At 39.0% G+C, this 17,065-nt stretch overlaps 5 protein-coding genes across 5 annotated transcripts; 1 reads left to right on the plus strand and 4 right to left on the minus strand.

Moving 5' to 3' along the window:
* Positions 1-137: 137 nt before the first annotated feature.
* LOC118433856 lies at positions 138-4,076 on the minus strand. The gene is made up of 6 exons (XM_035846224.1): positions 3,778-4,076; positions 3,327-3,681; positions 2,663-2,986; positions 2,433-2,588; positions 1,235-2,079; positions 138-663 (listed from the first exon to the last, which is right to left on the minus strand). The coding sequence occupies exons 1-5, from the start codon at positions 3,825-3,827 to the stop codon at positions 1,933-1,935; spliced, it is 1,032 nt and encodes a 343-aa protein (XP_035702117.1). The 5' UTR covers positions 3,828-4,076; the 3' UTR covers positions 138-663; positions 1,235-1,932.
* LOC118435280 (interferon-induced, double-stranded RNA-activated protein kinase-like) lies at positions 226-1,711 on the minus strand. Its single transcript, XM_035851042.1, has 2 exons — positions 1,235-1,711; positions 226-663 (listed from the first exon to the last, which is right to left on the minus strand). Exons 1-2 carry the CDS (start codon positions 1,709-1,711, stop codon positions 226-228), a joined length of 915 nt encoding a protein of 304 aa, XP_035706935.1.
* A 108-nt stretch (positions 4,077-4,184) lies between the features above and the next one.
* Positions 4,185-9,173, minus strand: LOC110854911 (zinc finger protein 93). Its single transcript, XM_022103345.2, has 8 exons — positions 8,564-9,173; positions 7,137-8,379; positions 6,637-7,046; positions 6,334-6,577; positions 5,525-6,238; positions 5,133-5,447; positions 4,959-5,049; positions 4,185-4,890 (listed from the first exon to the last, which is right to left on the minus strand). Exons 3-8 carry the CDS (start codon positions 7,025-7,027, stop codon positions 4,357-4,359), a joined length of 2,289 nt encoding a protein of 762 aa, XP_021959037.1. The 5' UTR covers positions 7,028-7,046; positions 7,137-8,379; positions 8,564-9,173; the 3' UTR covers positions 4,185-4,356.
* On the minus strand, positions 7,910-8,624 carry LOC110863409 (N66 matrix protein). The gene is made up of 2 exons (XM_022112708.2): positions 8,564-8,624; positions 7,910-8,379 (listed from the first exon to the last, which is right to left on the minus strand). Exons 1-2 carry the CDS (start codon positions 8,622-8,624, stop codon positions 7,910-7,912), a joined length of 531 nt encoding a protein of 176 aa, XP_021968400.1.
* Positions 9,174-14,132: 4,959 nt separating the features above from the next.
* LOC110851126 (kallikrein 1-related peptidase b11) lies at positions 14,133-16,413 on the plus strand. Its single transcript, XM_022098810.2, has 8 exons — positions 14,133-14,307; positions 14,467-14,803; positions 15,088-15,323; positions 15,393-15,426; positions 15,517-15,665; positions 15,750-15,761; positions 16,030-16,136; positions 16,217-16,413. The coding sequence occupies exons 1-8, from the start codon at positions 14,151-14,153 to the stop codon at positions 16,340-16,342; spliced, it is 1,158 nt and encodes a 385-aa protein (XP_021954502.1). The 5' UTR covers positions 14,133-14,150; the 3' UTR covers positions 16,343-16,413.
* The last annotated feature ends 652 nt before the right edge of the window (positions 16,414-17,065 follow it).

The raw sequence follows: 17,065 nt of genomic DNA on the forward strand, positions 1-17,065 counted from the left end.
CTCTGGTATTATACATAACTAATTTCAATTTTCACAATTTCCGATGTGAGATAACGATAGAAAATGACGGGGAAGTTTGGAAGACGACGCCGATGTGCCATAAAGACTATCCCGTGTGGCTTCACCCCTTTGTTACATTTCGTTTGCAATGGTTTATTTAATAACAGATCAAGTCATTATCGTCATGATGATTGGATGATTGGTTAAATATATTTATCATTACTTTTACTCAATTTTTGCAAATATTAGCGCAGATAAATTATAAACAAGTTGTCTCGCACTGATCCTCTTCTCTTCAGAGTGACACAGCATATCGGTAACCACGCCAACAAGCAATTTTCCCTTTCCTTGAGCCAGATTTAAAATAATTTTCTCAATATACAAATCGTCCTCTTCCATAGAATTATCTCCTCCTAATCTCAAATCATGAAAAACTTGATTCCTTTCGAATGGTGGCCAAATTACGGAGCAGAGCTCGGTAAAGACAAGACCAAGGCTGTAAATGTCACATTTTTCGCCATACTTATCATTCCTCTCCATTTCAGGGCTTCTATACTTTGGACATCCTGCGGGTTCAGTTCGCCAGGAATTTGCACTTTCCAGCGATGCAGGAACAGATAAGCCAAAATCCCCAATTTTCCAGGAAATTTCACCCGTAAAATTCTGTAATGGAAAATGTGGTATGAATTTTAAAGCAAAAATTATCCAAGGATTTTTTCAAGCAAAACAAGCTATGATTTTGAGTTATAAAATTTTAATGGGTTATTCACATAAGCCAGATTTTTGGAAATGATTAAAATTTAATCATTGAATTATCCTATTTTGTGTCATTTATTTTTCCAGCTTTAAAGAAATAAGTATTTAGCAAAAGCAGGCAACTTACAAAATTACTTATAGAAATACTTTTATTGGGCGTACTCACATCAATCTCCATATATCTTGCATACAACATGTAGCTTGCGAAGTTTTGAAAAATTTGCAAGATTTCGCAAAATTTATGCTGGAACATCATAGGATTTTGTTTTACAAATTTATCCTCACCATCACCAGCAAAAGAAATTAAGGATAATTGTGGATTTGCAAAATTTACGAATTTACGAAATTTTCTGCAAATCCCATTGCGACATAAGTTAAATGAGTTTCGAAAATTTACAAAAATTAATTGGGCTGTTAAATAAGACGTTGCGTTGTCGTGAGTACGCCCATTACTTTCTCCAAATTCTGTCAAACATACCTTTCCAAAAATATTATTGGCTTTAATATCCCGATGAATGAAACCCTTCCCATGCAAATATTCCAGGCCCTTCGCGCACTGCAGCATTATCTTCAAAATATCTTTACAAACACTTCCCTCATCAAAAACTTCTTCATCCCCCCGAAAAATCTGGGTTGCCCGAATTATCCAAAATTCCAGGGTGAAGTCACAAAGCTCAAGTTTCAAAAACATGAAGTACTGATTCGGATTTATGGAGGCTGATCCATATTCGCTGCACTGATTGCAAATCGCTTCCAGTTCTTGTCTCGAGAGGAGAATCCCGTTTGCATCTTCAATCCAGGTGTCGTAACATCTTAAAATATTTTCATGCCTGGATTCCCTCGAGATGTCAACCTCGACCAAAAGTTTTTCCAAATTGTGAGAACAGGAGAGCATTTGTTGCGTGAAGGTGAGCAGGGTTTCATTTATATTGATTTTCTTTACGGCAAATTTCATCTCACCGAAAATTGGGTGAAATTCGGACGCCTTGTAAACAGTGGCGAACGTTCCCTTTCCGTTCTTTAGGGGAAAGGGGATCAGGGTAGGATTGGATTTCCATATCTTGAAGGGTTGCAAGGGCTCAATGATGACGTCGGATTGTTTCAGAGACTCGAGAACTTGGAGGACAAATTCGCTGCATTTTTCGCTCTCGTGGAAAACATCGTCAAAGCTTGTGGTTAGTTTTGAAGAGGGGTTTTTGAGTTTTGAACGTCTTCTGAAATAGAGCCGGATACATTGCATGATGGCAGAGATGAGGAGGACGAATAACACGGTGGCAAGAGCGATGGAGTAGATTGGCTTTTCATAAATTGGTTTCTCCCGACCTGCAAAAATAGATAGATGCGCTATTTTCTCTCTGTGATCATTGGTTCTACCACATCATTTATCGTGCAGAGTATTTATTTCCAAAAATTGAAACATCAAACGAAAATGGATGTTTGGATTTCAGAATTTTCTCCATAATTGTGCTAAGTCATTAAGTGTTAGCAAGGTATGAAGCAAAATTTGCGAACTGTTGGTCACTAATATGTACATACAGCCAATAATTTGCGCAAAAATATTTTTCTTCCGTTCTTTTTACAAAATTTTGCGAACCTTGAAAATGTTGCGAAAATTTAACCAATACCATCATTGCATTACATATCTATATAAATACGCATGTATGCATTAAATGTACCTTGCAAACTTCGACGGGCTTCCGCTCCAGGGTCCGATTAGCTTGACAAGTCCAATTTTTAATAAAATCGTCATTAAATTTATCGTTGATTACGTCGCAGTTGCAAATACAGGAATAAATAACGCTGTCCACCTTCTCACTCAGGAACTTTTGCAACTATTCACATTATACAAGTGCAAATTAAATAATAAGTACAAATTTAATTTAAATTTATGTCCATATCGACCAACCTTCCAGTCCGTACTCCATGGATATTTGTCTTCCATCTGTTCCAAAATGTTGGCATTTTCGTCCAGATACAAAATTTGCATGGTGCACCCATGCCTCAACCGGAAACTCTGGAATTGTGCAACTTTCACTAAATCACTACCATGAAGGACGAGACTGCTGTCAAATTCTACAGATATGCCGACGTGTCGACAATCCCAGCAATTTGGTTCAGAATATAAGGTCGCGCAAATCTTTGGATCTCCAAAGCCATTATTGGAACAGTTCGTTCTACAGGGGATCCCATCTTCACAGACGCATTTTGTCGTGTGTATTTCATATCCGACCTGAAAAGGAAGCAAAAATTTCATAGTTTCATATCTTAAGGGTGTCTATGATTTAAGTACAAAAAAACTTCGAAAATTCACAAAATTACATATGAGGGTAGTCATTACGAGTTCGCATCGTTAGCAAAAAAAAACAAAGTTCGCAAGTTCGGAAAAAAAATTACCTGAAAATTGATTTGCAAACTTCATGGCTAGTATTTAATTAGCATGTTTTTCAAAATTATATTGCGATTCGAATATGCGAATTCGTAATGAATACGCCAAGGAAAAACTTATGCAAAATTATTTTGCGAATTATTTTGGACATCTCTCGTTTATTCCCATTTTTTGTCATTCTTACCCCAGAAGTAGAAAGATTTCCGCCCCACTCCGTAACATCTTTGCATCCATATCGCTCTCCAAATTCAAGACCGCAAATGGTAATGTTGCACTCCTTCTTGGGAATCCAAGTACTCGGATAAAACACACTTTTGGACAAGGTTGACCTCTCGGATCGAAAATAATTTGGCGTAGATTGCCATCCTTCGTATATCGTGTGGAGAGTAGTGTTGCTCTTGAGATCCACCAAATATGCACATTCCCAAGGCTGCAAGACACGGGCGGAACCTGGGGGCAGTTCGATTCCGGAAATGGGATCGAAATTGGAGGCGATAAGAGAGAGTGTGGTGTAAACTTTGAGAAATAATTTACTGTCGCTACATAAAATATGGAAACATAACAAAGATATCATTTTAATTTGTTAATTATACCTTAAAATCAAATTTCATTGGATGAACGTATAAACAATTTACTTTTTGTAACAGTGTTCCGATTTTTTTATGGATTTGTTTGAGACCGTCATTTTTCAATCATGTTCACAGTTTTGGATTTTTTCTTATAACTTGAAAGAATGAGCTTTGAGTAATTTCCCGTGTGAATTGTACCACTAACTCGTAACCTTCGGAATTGTGCTCACTGGTTAAAATTTAATTTGTGGTGATGAATGACAGTTTACTTTTGTAATTATCACGTCCCCTTTTGCATATTACAAATACATTAATATGTCCAAGTTTGTGCGACGTTGGCCGTTTAGCCTTTCATACATGGGAATGATGTCATGTTTCTGGATAATTTTGCGAACAGAATTTTAGTCTCTTCAGTAAAGAAGTGTTTTATAGAAATTTGAATTTCAAATTAAATGAAACAAGGTACAATACAGTTGAGAAAGTAAACATTTATAATGTGTCTTTAATTACATACATGAAAATTGTACAAGTTATAATTTTCCTCGTGGTAAGGTATAAAATTCATGTGCCTAACATAATTTCGAAGCATTTTTAACCCAAAACTCTATGATAATTAAATAAACTTGTCTTCAAGCAAAAGGCAGCCTAGCCAAAAAAGGTGTGATCCATTCCCCACACAATGGCATCATCCACAACGACGGATTCTGTCGAATTATTGGCTACAGGTTGGCCTCCAATGCTTCCACCAGCATGAGATGATAACCCCGCAATCGTCCCCTTCTTCTGCTTAGGCTTGACCTTCCACGTCTTGCTATGCTTCCTCAGTCCACCCACCATGATGCCGTGGTGACCTCTGATATGCCAGGTCAACATCGTGCTGTCCGCATAGGCAGCGTCACAATGGGTGCAGGGAAACTTCGGCCCGTCACCGGTGTGCATATTGCGAATATGCCATTCCAGCAAGCGCTTGGAAGGGAATCCATTCTCACAAGTGGTACACTTATGTGTCGTTTCCTCCTCGTAAACCATGTTATGAATCCGGATCCTGTGCCCCAGGAGGTGGGACTTGCTTCGGTACGAGTACCCGCAGTTGGGACAATCGTGTCTTGTTACTTCGTTCGTGTGGGTTTGAGTGTGTCCAGTGAGACCCTGCTTTGTAACGAAGGAGGCATCGCACAACTGTCCAAAAAAGAGAAGAATAGTAAGACACAAGTAATAAAATAAAATATTTAAATAGTCGCCCTTACATCACATTTAAACAATTTTTCAGTCGTGACAGGCTTCGCGTGTCTGCTCTTGTGGTTTCTTAATGCAGACAAGCTTACGTAGCTGCCCCCACTGGAAATGCGTAATCCAAGTCATTTAATTTCGTAACGAATTTAGCGCATAACTTATCTGTACTTAAGTGAGAGCTTAGTTACCATTCGTCACAAATGTAGGGTTCATCTCCATGCATCAGGACTCGGTGGGTTTGCATTTTTAAAACAGTTTTGAACTCTTTGCCACACGTGGAACACGGTACGCTAGGCTTTTCGTCCGGGTTTCGTTCGTGTTTTTTCAAGTGTGCATTGAGCTGTCCCACGGCGAAGAAATTCTTAGCACAGATGTGACACTGGTGTGATGGTGTGGTCTCATGTACACGGAAAATGTGCGTCTTCCTGTAATAGTTGTCAATGAAGGATTCTTCGCAGTGGGGACATTTAAACGGTTTTTCACCCGTGTGGATGCGATTGTGCCTGGAAAATATTAAACGAATTAGTACAATTTATAACGTATTTATAAATATCATAAATAATACGACTCAATTAATTACTTAGTTAGAATGAATGACTTGAAAGTTTCAAAATCGCACAAATTGCAACGCAATTTCATATGAAATTTCTCATGTGTTTCTAAAACTTCGCGGGAGGAGTAGCGAGAATCGCACACGTCACAAACAAAGGGACGCGTCTTTTCGAGTTTGTGAAGTTTCACGTGTCGTTCGAGATTATATTCGAGGCTGAACTTCTTGTCGCATTGGGAACAAGTATGGGTCTTCTCGCCAGTTTCGTGTTTCATATACATGTGCTGGTCGAGGGCGTTATGATGTCGGAAGGTGGTCTTTTTCACACAGAGTTGGCAGCGATAAGGCCTCTTTGAGTCGTGGGTCTCCTTTATGTGATCTAGTAGGTCGTTGTTTGAGCAGAAGGTGGAGGGGCAGAGGGGACAGGGCCTTTTCAGTCGGGCCTGGTGGATATTCAAGTCTTCCTCGGAAAGCGAGTAGCGCGCACAAATGGGACACTTCCAATCCGTTGGGGGGTTTGGCTTCTTATATTTAGGGACGTAGCGTTTCGAAGGGGTAGAAAGTTTTCGTTTTTTTGCACGTGTTTTTGTGAGGCGAACATCGTCGTCGAAAAATTTCTCGAGGCTGTCAAACTTTCTTGGTTTTGTGGACCTCGTGGATCGACGGCATGTTGTGGTTTCTTGTTTTACGGGGGATTCGGAGGGGGTGAATTCGGTATCGGCGTTATTCTGTTTTTTTGATGGGCTTTAATTAAATAAAAAATAGACATTTGAAAATATTAGACAAAACTTTCCAGTAATTTGCATATTAAATTATATGTAACTTGATTAAAATAATACCTATTTGCAGAAGATTTCTTCCTTTTGGGGGACCATCCCCTTGGAGAAGAGGGACCTGGCTTGATACAGTAATCTGAATCTGAGTCGCTGTCTTTGTCGTGGGTGTAATAATCGTCCCCACTTGGAGAGAAAGGTGGATCATTGTTATCGTCGTTGTTATCTAAGAAATTGTCCTCAAAATCCTCTTGTGCTGGTTCCACTTTGACCTTCTCCCTTACACCTTTGTCCTTGAGTTTGTTTTCATCTACATAATTAATAAATTATATAATTTATCTAATCAATTCAATTTGGAGCTTGACCTACCCATTAAACCACCACGAATGGCTAGAATCCTGTCAAATTCGTCTTGATAATCCTTCTTTCCAATCTCCTTCGTATCTTCAGCATCCAAAATTGTGCCCTTAATTGTGTCGACTTTTTCACGAAGGCGAGTCTCCAGTTTGGAAATCTGGTCTCTGATTTCTTCCGCCTCCCGAGTCGCCAAAGAACAATTTCCACATAACGAACAGGTCTCGTGTTCTTCATATTTGTTCATGATGGGATGTGGCCAAAATGGTCGTATCAATTCAAAAAGTGTCCCGATTTTAATACTCCTCGACTTGTTACTCTTCGAATTGCGTAATTTTTTGGCCGGCGACGGGACCGGACCATCATCCACATTAGTTAGACACAGGAGGCAAAATGAATTAGGCATTGTGTCCTTATCTGGAATACTTAAGGATGAGCATTTAATTAAAAATTAGCTACCAAGACAAGTTACGCACGTGGAAAGAAATTCGCGTCTTAAAAAGTGATTTTCTCACCCAATTCTTACATCAAGGTTGACTGAATTCAATATCGACAAGCTATATGTGAGCAGTATTACGAAAACACGATATAATTATAATTATTGAAATTACTAATGGAAAGTTAATAATTTTAATTGTGAAATTAAAATTTTGTGAGGCGAGATTCGACATCTGCATTGAAAAGAGTTTTTCCCTCGCTGGCGGAATCAGTAGCGAAATTGTCTTTGTTTGCTTCTCATGCAAAACCAAGACCTTGATCCGTGCGTGCGTATGCATTTCGAAAAATTTGGAAAATGACATCAATTTCATGAGTTTTGTGATAAATCCTTCTTTTTTGATACTTTAATAATGTTCAGGTAATTTTTAGTATCTTGAACTTTAACAAATTACAATATTTACATATTTGCTATGTTTTTATTTTTATCGACCTGTTCAATTTGTTATTTGTGATATATGTATGCACATGCAATTTTTAATAATTCTGTAACCTATGATATGCTGTATTATCGTATCATTAGTTTACCTTCTTAAATTTCGATGTACTTCATTCATTTTTTGATATCGCTTAATTTTTTTAGTGTACAAATTGCAATCCTTTCTCAAGGTATTGTATAATTGAAGGTAATGTTTGGATTTGATTTGATTTAATTTATGTGACATCAGGAAGATAAGTATATACACATTGTGTGAGAATAATAGGTTATCATATTAAATGCCCTTCAGATGTTTTATGATTAACATTTCTTAGCTATTACATGTAATTAAATATATATTAATACTTGTTAAAATTAACCATTCAGCAGCCCTGTGAGTATTGGGGCATTGTTGCCTGGAGGTCTATTATTGTTAAAACCGTTGCCATTATTGCCAAATCCATTATTACCAAATCCATTGTTATTCTGTCTGCCATCCCGGTATCCGTTATTTCCGTATCCGTTATTGCCATATCCATTATTTCCCCTCCCGTTATTTCTATTACCATTATTCCAATTGTTTCCATTATTTCCGCGCCCGTCGTTATTCCAATTGTTTCCATTATTTCCGCGCCCGTCGTTATTCCAATTGTTTCCATTGTTTCCACGGCCGTCGTTATTCCAGTTTCCATTATTTCCACGTCCGTCGTTATTCCAATTGTTTCCATTGTTTCCACGCCCGTCATTGTTGCCGAACCCGTTGTTCCCGTTGTTTTGAGGTACGCCTAACAGTCCGCGTATGACGCCCTGACCGCCAGTTCCTAGTTGTCGTTTCACCCTTTGACCTAAACGACGTTGATAGAAATTTAGAATTCTTAAAAAAATGTCAGGGATTTGCTTCACTTTCTACTTTGCAATGTATATATTGAAGACCTTGAAAAGTATTCGGATAAGTCGAAGTAAAAAGTGAGGCATAAACCAGATATTTATTATGTGAAATACTCTTCTTTAAATTTATTTAGTATTTACCATTTATTTCAGAAAATGCTCCAATTGCTAGTAAAATTAAGATATATGTCAGATTCGCCATTGTCAGTTTTTAGCTTTCGCAAGTTGCCCAGTTTATTGTATAATTATGTATTTATGTATCGACTAACAACTAAATAATTTTACGCAGACCAAAGTAGTTTTATACTTTGATCTTAAATTATAACGATGATAAAGATAACATCTAGCAAACAGTTCTAACAAAGTAGCGATTGTTTTATATTCAGCCAATTATGTACATATCTCATCCCTGGGTAACGTCGAGGTCGAAAACTTGATTTGTAATTTGTATACCCTTTAAAAGCTCTTTAAGATATGTAAAACGTGACTCGACGTGCTTATAATTCAATATTTAACGCACCCAAACATGTCGCAAAGTGAATTTGTTACATGCAATTCCGCTATCGTCTCCGAAACTTTTGAGACTATGGGATTCGGACATTATTTAAAATCGAATGAACCTTGACCTTGAGAGATCAACCATTAAGTATATCAGAGGTCGACCTGGATCAAGGTTTCGGCGGCATGGCGGCGTCGATCTATGTGACATATATAGTATCTACGTCTATTGCCGTTATCCACAGGACTTCAAAAACCTGCCCATGAGTTACCTTGGCAACGTATGGACAAGGAGGCAGACAGACAAATCGTATCCCTAAAATAGCTATCGCTTATAAAATAACAACGTTCATTTAAACATTAGGCTAATAAAATTGCTAATTACACTGACCGTGACACTGACATTGATGGTCCGAAGTAGTAAGCATTTAGTTACCACAATTCATTAAGACCAAGTTAAATTTGTAGAATTAATTTATTAAACTGGAGACAACTTGGTTATAAATAAATGGCTGAAGCAGAATAAAACCTGTATGCATACAGCATACATTTGTATGTATGTGTTCTTATCGCCTCATCAAAATAAATATTGACATCACGCTCAAATAAATAATATTTTAAGAAGAAATTTCCAAGTGAAGTAATAGATGATTTAACTTTTATGTACCTTTGCAATTAATAAGCATATTAATAAATTCGCCAGATAAATGAGTAAATACATACATATATTTACATACGTATTTAAATGTCTACATTACATTTATCTACATATTTTTGAGAGGATGAGAAATCGCCATCCATATATATATATATGTCCATAATTTGGTGTAACACAGATTTCATTTAATTTACAATTCGAGCTTATTCCCAGATTGCTTTTGCCATGATACATACATACATAAATATGTATGTAAGCATTAAACAATATGTAAATACATATTCATACATACGTTACACTTATATACTTGCATACTAATTATAGATGGCATTTTAAAAACCTGTGACATTATGTCATATGTACCTATGTCCCATAAGACGTAGAAATAACATTCCTTTAGAAAATGCGATTCTGCTGACGTTAGTAGATTTAAATATGAACACATGCAAACTAAACGAGAATCAGAAAATTTTTTGTTTAATTTAATTTTTCATGCAAAAATTCGTTAGATTATGATATTTGTAAAGCAAAACACATGACACACGTACAACGTATATATCTTTATATACAATAAATAAACATGACGCTAAAAAAATTAACTAAATATGTACCGAGAGATCGATCTGCAAAGAAGCTACACTAAAAAAATCAATAAACAAAGCCTCTTATGTATTTGTATGTATGGCACTAGACCGTCACTGACCTCGTAAAGTAATTTTGAAAAGTCCACCTGCAACAAATTTAAACCAGTATATTTTCACGCACAATAAAATTATAGTTTAACTAGTCTCTTAAGCCCGCAATGCGGGCTCTAAGCAAAACAATTTTATTTAGCTTAGCTATACAAATTCCTGCTGAGTAATTTTTACACATTTATCTTCACACAGAGCAAAGAAGCGTTGACTTGATTGTCACGGTTTATAGCACGATCTTTAATAATAGACTTCACAACTCTATTGGTGTGACAACGAAAAACGTGCTGTCAGGACTCTAAAGGGTGTGACCACGAAAAACGTTCAGTCACAACTCTTAAGGGTGTGACCACGAAAAACGTTCAGCCACGACTCTAAAGGGTGTGACCACGAAAAACGTTCAGTCACAACTCTAAAGGGTGTGACCACGAAAAACGTTCAGTCGCGACTCTAAAGGGGGTGACAACGAAAAACGTTCCGCCACGACTCTAAAGGGTGTGACCACGAAAAACGTTCAGTCACAACTCTTAAGGGTGTGACCACGAAAAACGTTCAGCCACGACTCTAAAGGGTGTGACCACGAAAAACGTTCAGTCACAACTCTAAAGGGTGTGACCACGAAAAACGTTCAGTCGCGACTCTAAAGGGGGTGACCACGAAAAACGTTAGGTCACGACTCTATGGGTGTGACCACCAAATTTGTTCAGTTACTACTCCGAAGTGTGTGACAACGAAAAACGTTCAGTCACGACTTTAAAGGGTGTGACCACGAATAACGTTAGGTCACGACTCTAAAGGGGGTGACCACGAAAAACGTTCAGTTACGACTCTATAGGTGTGGCCAGGAAAAACCTTCGGTCACGACTCTAAAGGGTGTGACCACGAAAAACGTTCAGCCACGACTCTAAAGGGTGTGACCACGAAAAACGTTCAGTCACAACTCTAAAGGGTGTGACCACGAAAAACGTTCAGTCACAACTCTTAAGGGTGTGACCACGAAAAACGTTCAGCCACGACTCTAAAGGGTGTGACCACGAAAAACGTTCAGTCACAACTCTAAAGGGTGTGACCACGAAAAACGCTCAGTTACGACTCTATAGGTGTGGCCAGGAAAAACCTTCGGTCACGACTCTAAAGGGTGTGACCACGAAAAACGTTCAGCCACGACTCTAAAGGGTGTGACCACGAAAAACGTTCAGTCACAACTCTAAAGGGTGTGACCACGAAAAACGTTCAGCCACGACTCTAAAGGGTGTGACCACGAAAAACGTTCAGTCACAACTCTAAAGGGTGTGACCACGAAAAACGTTCTGTCGCGACTCTAAAGGCGGTGACCACGAATAACGTTAGGTCACGACTCTAAAGGCGGTGACCACGAATAACGTTAGGTCACGACTCTAAAGGGGGTGACAACGAAAAACGTTCAGTTACGACTCTATAGGTGTGGCCAGGAAAAACCTTCGGTCACGACTCTAAAGGGTGTGACCACGAAAAACGTTCAGCCACGACTCTAAAGGGTGTGACCACGAAAAACGTTCAGTCACAACTCTAAAGGGTGTGACCACGAAAACCGTTCAGCCACGACTCTAAAGGGTGTGACCACGAAAAACGTTCAGTCACAACTCTAAAGGGCGTGACCACGAAAAACGTTCTGTCGCGACTCTAAAGGCGGTGACCACGAATAACGTTAGGTCACGACTCTAAAGGGGGTGACCACGAAAAACGTTAGGTCACGACTCTAAAGTTTAGCATTGTTCTAACGTTTTAAGAGCGTTTAGGCACTTAAAGCAAAATCCCGCCCTCTAGCGCTGAAAAACAGCCAACATCCGATAGGTGTCAACTACATTAAGTGCCAAGTTTAGGGATTGTACGCAGGTCGCAGGTCATATGTCAAGTCCAGGGGGTGTGCCTAGGTCACAGGCCAAATGTCAAATCTAGTGGGTGTGCCCATGTCATAGGTCAAGTGTCAAGTACAGTGGGTGTGCCCAGGTTACAGGTGAAGTGTAATGGGTGTGCCCAGGCCACAGGTCAAGTGTAGTGGGTGTGCCCAGGTCACGGTTCAAGTGTAGTGGGTGTGCCCAGGTCACAGGTCAAGTGTTAACTCTGTAAAGTGTCAACTTTATGGGTTGTTCGCAGGTCGCAAGTCAAATGTCAAGTCCAGGGGGGGTGTGCCAAGGTCAGAAATGTCAAATCTAGTGGGTGTGCCCAGGTCACAGGTCAAATGTCAAGTCTGGTTAGTGTACCCAGGTCACAGGTCAAATGTCAAGTCTAGTGGGTGTGCCCAGGTCACAGGTCAAATGTCAAGTCTAGTGGGTGTGCCCAGGTCACAGTAAAGTGTCAAGTTTAGGGGGTGTGCCCGTTCGTTTGATCAAGTCTCGGCAGATCTAAAGGGTGTGTTTCGTTGTTATCGTGTTCGTGAACGTTTTTGAAACGTTTTGACACTTTAGCGAAAAACGCCCTCTAGAAACAAAAAATGAAACATAGTGACCCAACTTCCGCTAGGTGACATTAGCTTGGACAATGTGAGACACGTGTGTAACCAAGCGCCAAGTTCAACTGGTAACACACACCACTGCACAATTCTTGGTTCTGATAGGTCCGAGGACATAATTGATCATGTACACATGTATGGACGTAAATACTTTATGGGGTGGCAAGACTACTCTTCAATAGAAACAGCTAGACTAGCGGTCATAGCACAGGCTAATTGCAGACTTATGCATTATGTATGTTTTTACTGACCGAAAGTTGTGGGAATTTTCGAAATTCTGCTTTCGAAAGAATAAAACTTCAATAAAGTTGACTTTAACATTAAATACGGAAAAGGGACTATTTGGGAGTATAATTTTCAAAATCCGAATGAAGTTAGATTTTTTGATGAGGGTTTGAAATCAGCTTACGTCGTGTTTTCAGCCCATTTGAGAGGGTGTGGCGGGAGTAAATGTGGTCATGGCATCAAAACACGTGTGGGTTCTGGTTCACTCATCGGATACTAAGGATAGGACAACATATTTAGATATGCGAAGGGCATCAAAATCTGAGAGTAGGAAGTAGTGAAGTAAATGTGTATGTGTTTTATGTAATCAGTTTTTTAACGATTGCTAACGAAAACCTTCCGAAAAAACGGAACAAAGACTTGTCTTTGGGAAAAAGTCAAAAACCTGATTTCCCTTAGCACCTATTTATGTAAATATGCATTAATTTCTACTGTTGTTGTACGCGTTGTTACAAAACCGGTGACATAACAAACAAGTTTTCCCCAACAACGAAGACCGACAGTATGACATCTATTTGGCAACTCATAATTACTTATGCAAAGTATGTCCATACACATTCACTTTCGGTATTTTAGGAACAATGGGGGTATTCATTACGAGTTCGCATGTTCGCATCGCAATATAATTTTGAACAAAACTGCGAACTAAATACTAGCGTGGAGATGCAGAACTTCGAATTTTTTTTGCAAATTGTATTTTAATTTTCTTCGATGCGAAATTGCAATAAAATTTTGCATGGGAAGTCTTGCCATGGGTCCATGGTTATTTCATTACAAAATAACTGAAAAAGAAATCAGCTAAAACTACACTATTAAAACTGTTATAAATCACTATTTTGAATCAAACCGGTTGGTCATCATCGTAAAATAAGGTGGTGTAGGTCATAAACAAACATAAAATAAACTCTCGCTGTTGACAGATAAAAACGAAATTTGCATCTATGCTGATTTGCATGCACGCCCATATATTTTTAGCTACGTCCATAAGCACCCAATTTTTTACGCACGTCACACGTGATGTTGAAATAAATAGTTTTAAAAGAACAATTTTCTAAATGTTTTAGTCACACGACTTCATCCGCTGGGAGAACATCGTGTCTCAAAATGTCTAGTTTTACCAAAGTCGTGATATCCCTGCTCATCCTGGCGGTATGGGATCCTTCCCACGTGAAAACTTCGAGAAGTGGGAGGAGACCTAAAATTGGAAATACCATTTCAGGAGCAAATTTCACAATCGTTGGAGATTTCCAAATGTTGTCGAGTAAAAAAAGTTTTAAACCAAATTTCTAAAATATTTAGAAATTACAATTTTTGCTAATATAATAACTTTTGATTTTTTTTGCGCAAAACACTACCTTGAACTTATTTTTGGGCTAAATTGTAATCATGCTCGAATTGTTTTTGCCAATTTTTTTTTCAGATTCCCCATCTTTTCGAACTCCCCGCCAATACGGGAATAATTACCCCGGCGCCCCACTCAACTGCTACTATTGCAATTTATATTACGGCGGAAATCAAGGGGGAGGAGGCAGACCACCCAGTTCCGGTTTTCCGAATCCGAATCCAGATGATGGTCAAGATGAGGACACGGACGGGCTGGACCCATTTGAAGAACAACCTGACGGAGATCGTGTCTATGGCGGATTCTACTCCAAATTGGGACAATGGCCATTCGTGGTCGAAGTCGAATTAAGGAATGACAAGTCCTGCACAGGAATCCTGCACGATGTCAATACCATCATCACGGCAGCCCATTGGTACTTCAACTTGGGTGTAACTTTAAGCACTACAAAAATTCGAGGCGATCTAACAACATCGAATTTAAGCTCGTTCTAAAAAAATGTGGAAGATTAGCTCATGGGTTGAGTAAAATAGAGGATGCAACAATAATTGGGAAAACGTTGTATAAATTTTACCCAATTGTTTCGTCACCCTCCATTTTACTTAACCTTGAGTAAATCCTACACAACTTTAATTTGGTCCATCTTTTCATAAAAAGAATACTTATTTACGTATTATATAGATACTGTTTAAATTCTAGCGTGGTTTCGTCAAACGGCGTTGTCGCGAGGGACGCCGATCTCTCCGTCCTGGCCGGAGCTATATCGATCGGGAGGGGGAAACGTCGCTCCGTAAAGAGTGTCCATCCACACCCAAAATATAAACCACCACATTTGCTCTACGACATTGCCATTCTTAAAGTGGAAAATCCTTTCGTACTCGGAAACACGATTCGACCCATCCCAACTCAACAAGCGACACGATTACCGGCAGAGAGTAAGCAATTTTCTAATGTTCTTGAAAAATTATGGCAAGACAAATTTGTAAATTTCGCCATTTCTCCAGCCGAATGTATCCTGAGTGGATTTGGCTATGTTGAGTAAGATATTCAAGAAAAATATGTGTATATTTAGAGATTGTGTGTTATTTTATTGTGTTTTCATTGTCCCACTAATTTTTGAACGTTCAGTGGGAGTAAAGATGAAAAAAGGAGGGATCAAACCTATGCCCGTATCAAGGTAAGAGTGAACAAGTTGTGTGCGGACAAGTATGGAAGTAAGGACTACAACTCGAACCTAGCGACATGTGGGGGTGGCCATGGCGCAAGCATGTGTTACGGTAATTATAATCTCTCGAGGAAAACTTAAAAACCATAATTAATGGAATGCACATTTACTACTTAGAAACTTTGAATTTATTTAGGTGATGCGGGAGGTATGAATATTTATTTTCGGCATTTTATTCAGGCGCTTCACGCGAAGGTTGTGATCCAGTGGTTCAACCAGGGTCCGCGGAAGTCATGGGGTCTTCTGGGGAGATAAACATTGTAGGATAAGGGAGGGAGGGGTTTACATAACATGGGCAGATGATGGGGACATTACCCCTCGTTCCCACGGGGGGACAGATTCGCGGCCACTGGGTTCAACTCGGCAGCAAATTATGTGCAATGGCACTTCTATGACGATGATTTGATCTTTTTTAGGTCCATTACATTGTAAAAGTCCGACCGGATATGGAAGAGTGTTATATGGCATTGCGAGCTTCGCCAGTCCAGGAACGGATAAAAATCAGCCATGCAACAATAAAAATGTATGTATTTATTAGTAATTATGCCAGTTTCGCTGTTTGGAAATGAGTTGAATCTGGTTTGAATTTCGTGGAAAAATTAGGTAGGAGTTTTCACACGTGCGCCATCTTTCGATGGATGGATTCAGGAATGCACGGCGGGAAATTGTACGCTTGGAGGGAAGCCAGAAACGGACAACGGGAACGGCGGAATGATAGGTTACTTCTAGGTTACTTAATTTAATAAAAACGACGTCAGTAATTTATGAATTTGTCGATTAATAAATAATTCAACCAAATACAATTTTGTTTTATGCATGCATTTTTTATCATTTGGAATTATTACTTATATTGTACTAGTCATTACATATGCAAATTAGTTACATTTCAGAAAATCTGCAAGGTTTTATCGGCATAGAATGTGTCCTGAGTCGAACTTTGGCGCTGGAATTCAAATTGTTCAAGACGGGCATACCTTATCCCAAACCCGTCTAAACTGGTTACTAAACTTGTTACGTAAGACCTTCCCTTTGAACGAGCAAATTTTTGCCGTTAAATTCAAACCTGCAAAATATTTATACCAAAAATCGCACATCACCCCATAATTCTCTATTACGAAAAGAACACCCCCCATCGATACAATCACCCCAGTTACCATGAATAACGTAACAATCCCCCCATACACGGACATTGGCTTATCCAACTCTTCCCCATTAAGCGATCTTCTCCCCCTCTTCGCATATATTCGACGAGCCAGCTGGTTCTCCAATTTCGCGTAAATTCCAGACTCAAACAGTGCCTCAAAATTCCTTGGAACCTTTGACCCACGACCGCCACCTTCAAAGCTCCACACTCTTACCGAAGGTCTCAAGCTATCCTTCCCCTTATAAAACTTTTTCCAAGGATATTTTCCCCCGTAATATTCAAATTCCGTATCAATTTGATAATTCTCT

Source organism: Folsomia candida, unplaced genomic scaffold, assembly GCF_002217175.1.
Source record: "Folsomia candida strain VU population unplaced genomic scaffold, ASM221717v1 Fcan01_Sc001, whole genome shotgun sequence".
Lineage (NCBI taxonomy): Eukaryota > Metazoa > Arthropoda > Collembola > Entomobryomorpha > Isotomidae > Folsomia > Folsomia candida.

Excerpts from the sequence above, each read along its gene's own strand:
- LOC118435280 (XM_035851042.1), bottom strand. The coding sequence starts at position 1,711 with ATGAAATTTGCCGTAAAGAAAATCAATATAAATGAAACCCTGCTCACC. Across the intron at positions 664-1,234 it reads CCAATAATATTTTTGGAAAG|AATTTTACGGGTGAAATTTC; the intron begins GTATGTTTGACA and ends TTTCCATTACAG.
- LOC118433856 (XM_035846224.1), bottom strand. The coding sequence starts at position 3,827 with ATGACGGTCTCAAACAAATCCATAAAAAAATCGGAACACTGTTACAAA. Across the intron at positions 2,589-2,662 it reads CATGGAGTACGGACTGGAAG|TTGCAAAAGTTCCTGAGTGA; the intron begins GTTGGTCGATAT and ends TAATGTGAATAG. Across the intron at positions 2,080-2,432 it reads AGCCCGTCGAAGTTTGCAAG|GTCGGGAGAAACCAATTTAT; the intron begins GTACATTTAATG and ends CTATTTTTGCAG.
- LOC110854911 (XM_022103345.2), bottom strand. The coding sequence starts at position 7,027 with ATGCCTAATTCATTTTGCCTCCTGTGTCTAACTAATGTGGATGATGGT. Across the intron at positions 6,239-6,333 it reads AAGAAATCTTCTGCAAATAG|CCCATCAAAAAAACAGAATA; the intron begins GTATTATTTTAA and ends ATTTAATTAAAG. Across the intron at positions 5,448-5,524 it reads AAGTCATTCATTCTAACTAA|GCACAATCGCATCCACACGG; the intron begins GTAATTAATTGA and ends AATATTTTCCAG.
- LOC110863409 (XM_022112708.2), bottom strand. The coding sequence starts at position 8,624 with ATGGCGAATCTGACATATATCTTAATTTTACTAGCAATTGGAGCATTT. Across the intron at positions 8,380-8,563 it reads AGCATTTTCTGAAATAAATG|GTCAAAGGGTGAAACGACAA; the intron begins GTAAATACTAAA and ends AACGTCGTTTAG.
- LOC110851126 (XM_022098810.2), top strand. The coding sequence starts at position 14,151 with ATGTCTAGTTTTACCAAAGTCGTGATATCCCTGCTCATCCTGGCGGTA. Across the intron at positions 14,308-14,466 it reads AGATTTCCAAATGTTGTCGA|ATTCCCCATCTTTTCGAACT; the intron begins GTAAAAAAAGTT and ends TTTTTTTTTCAG. Across the intron at positions 15,427-15,516 it reads AGTGGATTTGGCTATGTTGA|TGGGAGTAAAGATGAAAAAA; the intron begins GTAAGATATTCA and ends TTGAACGTTCAG.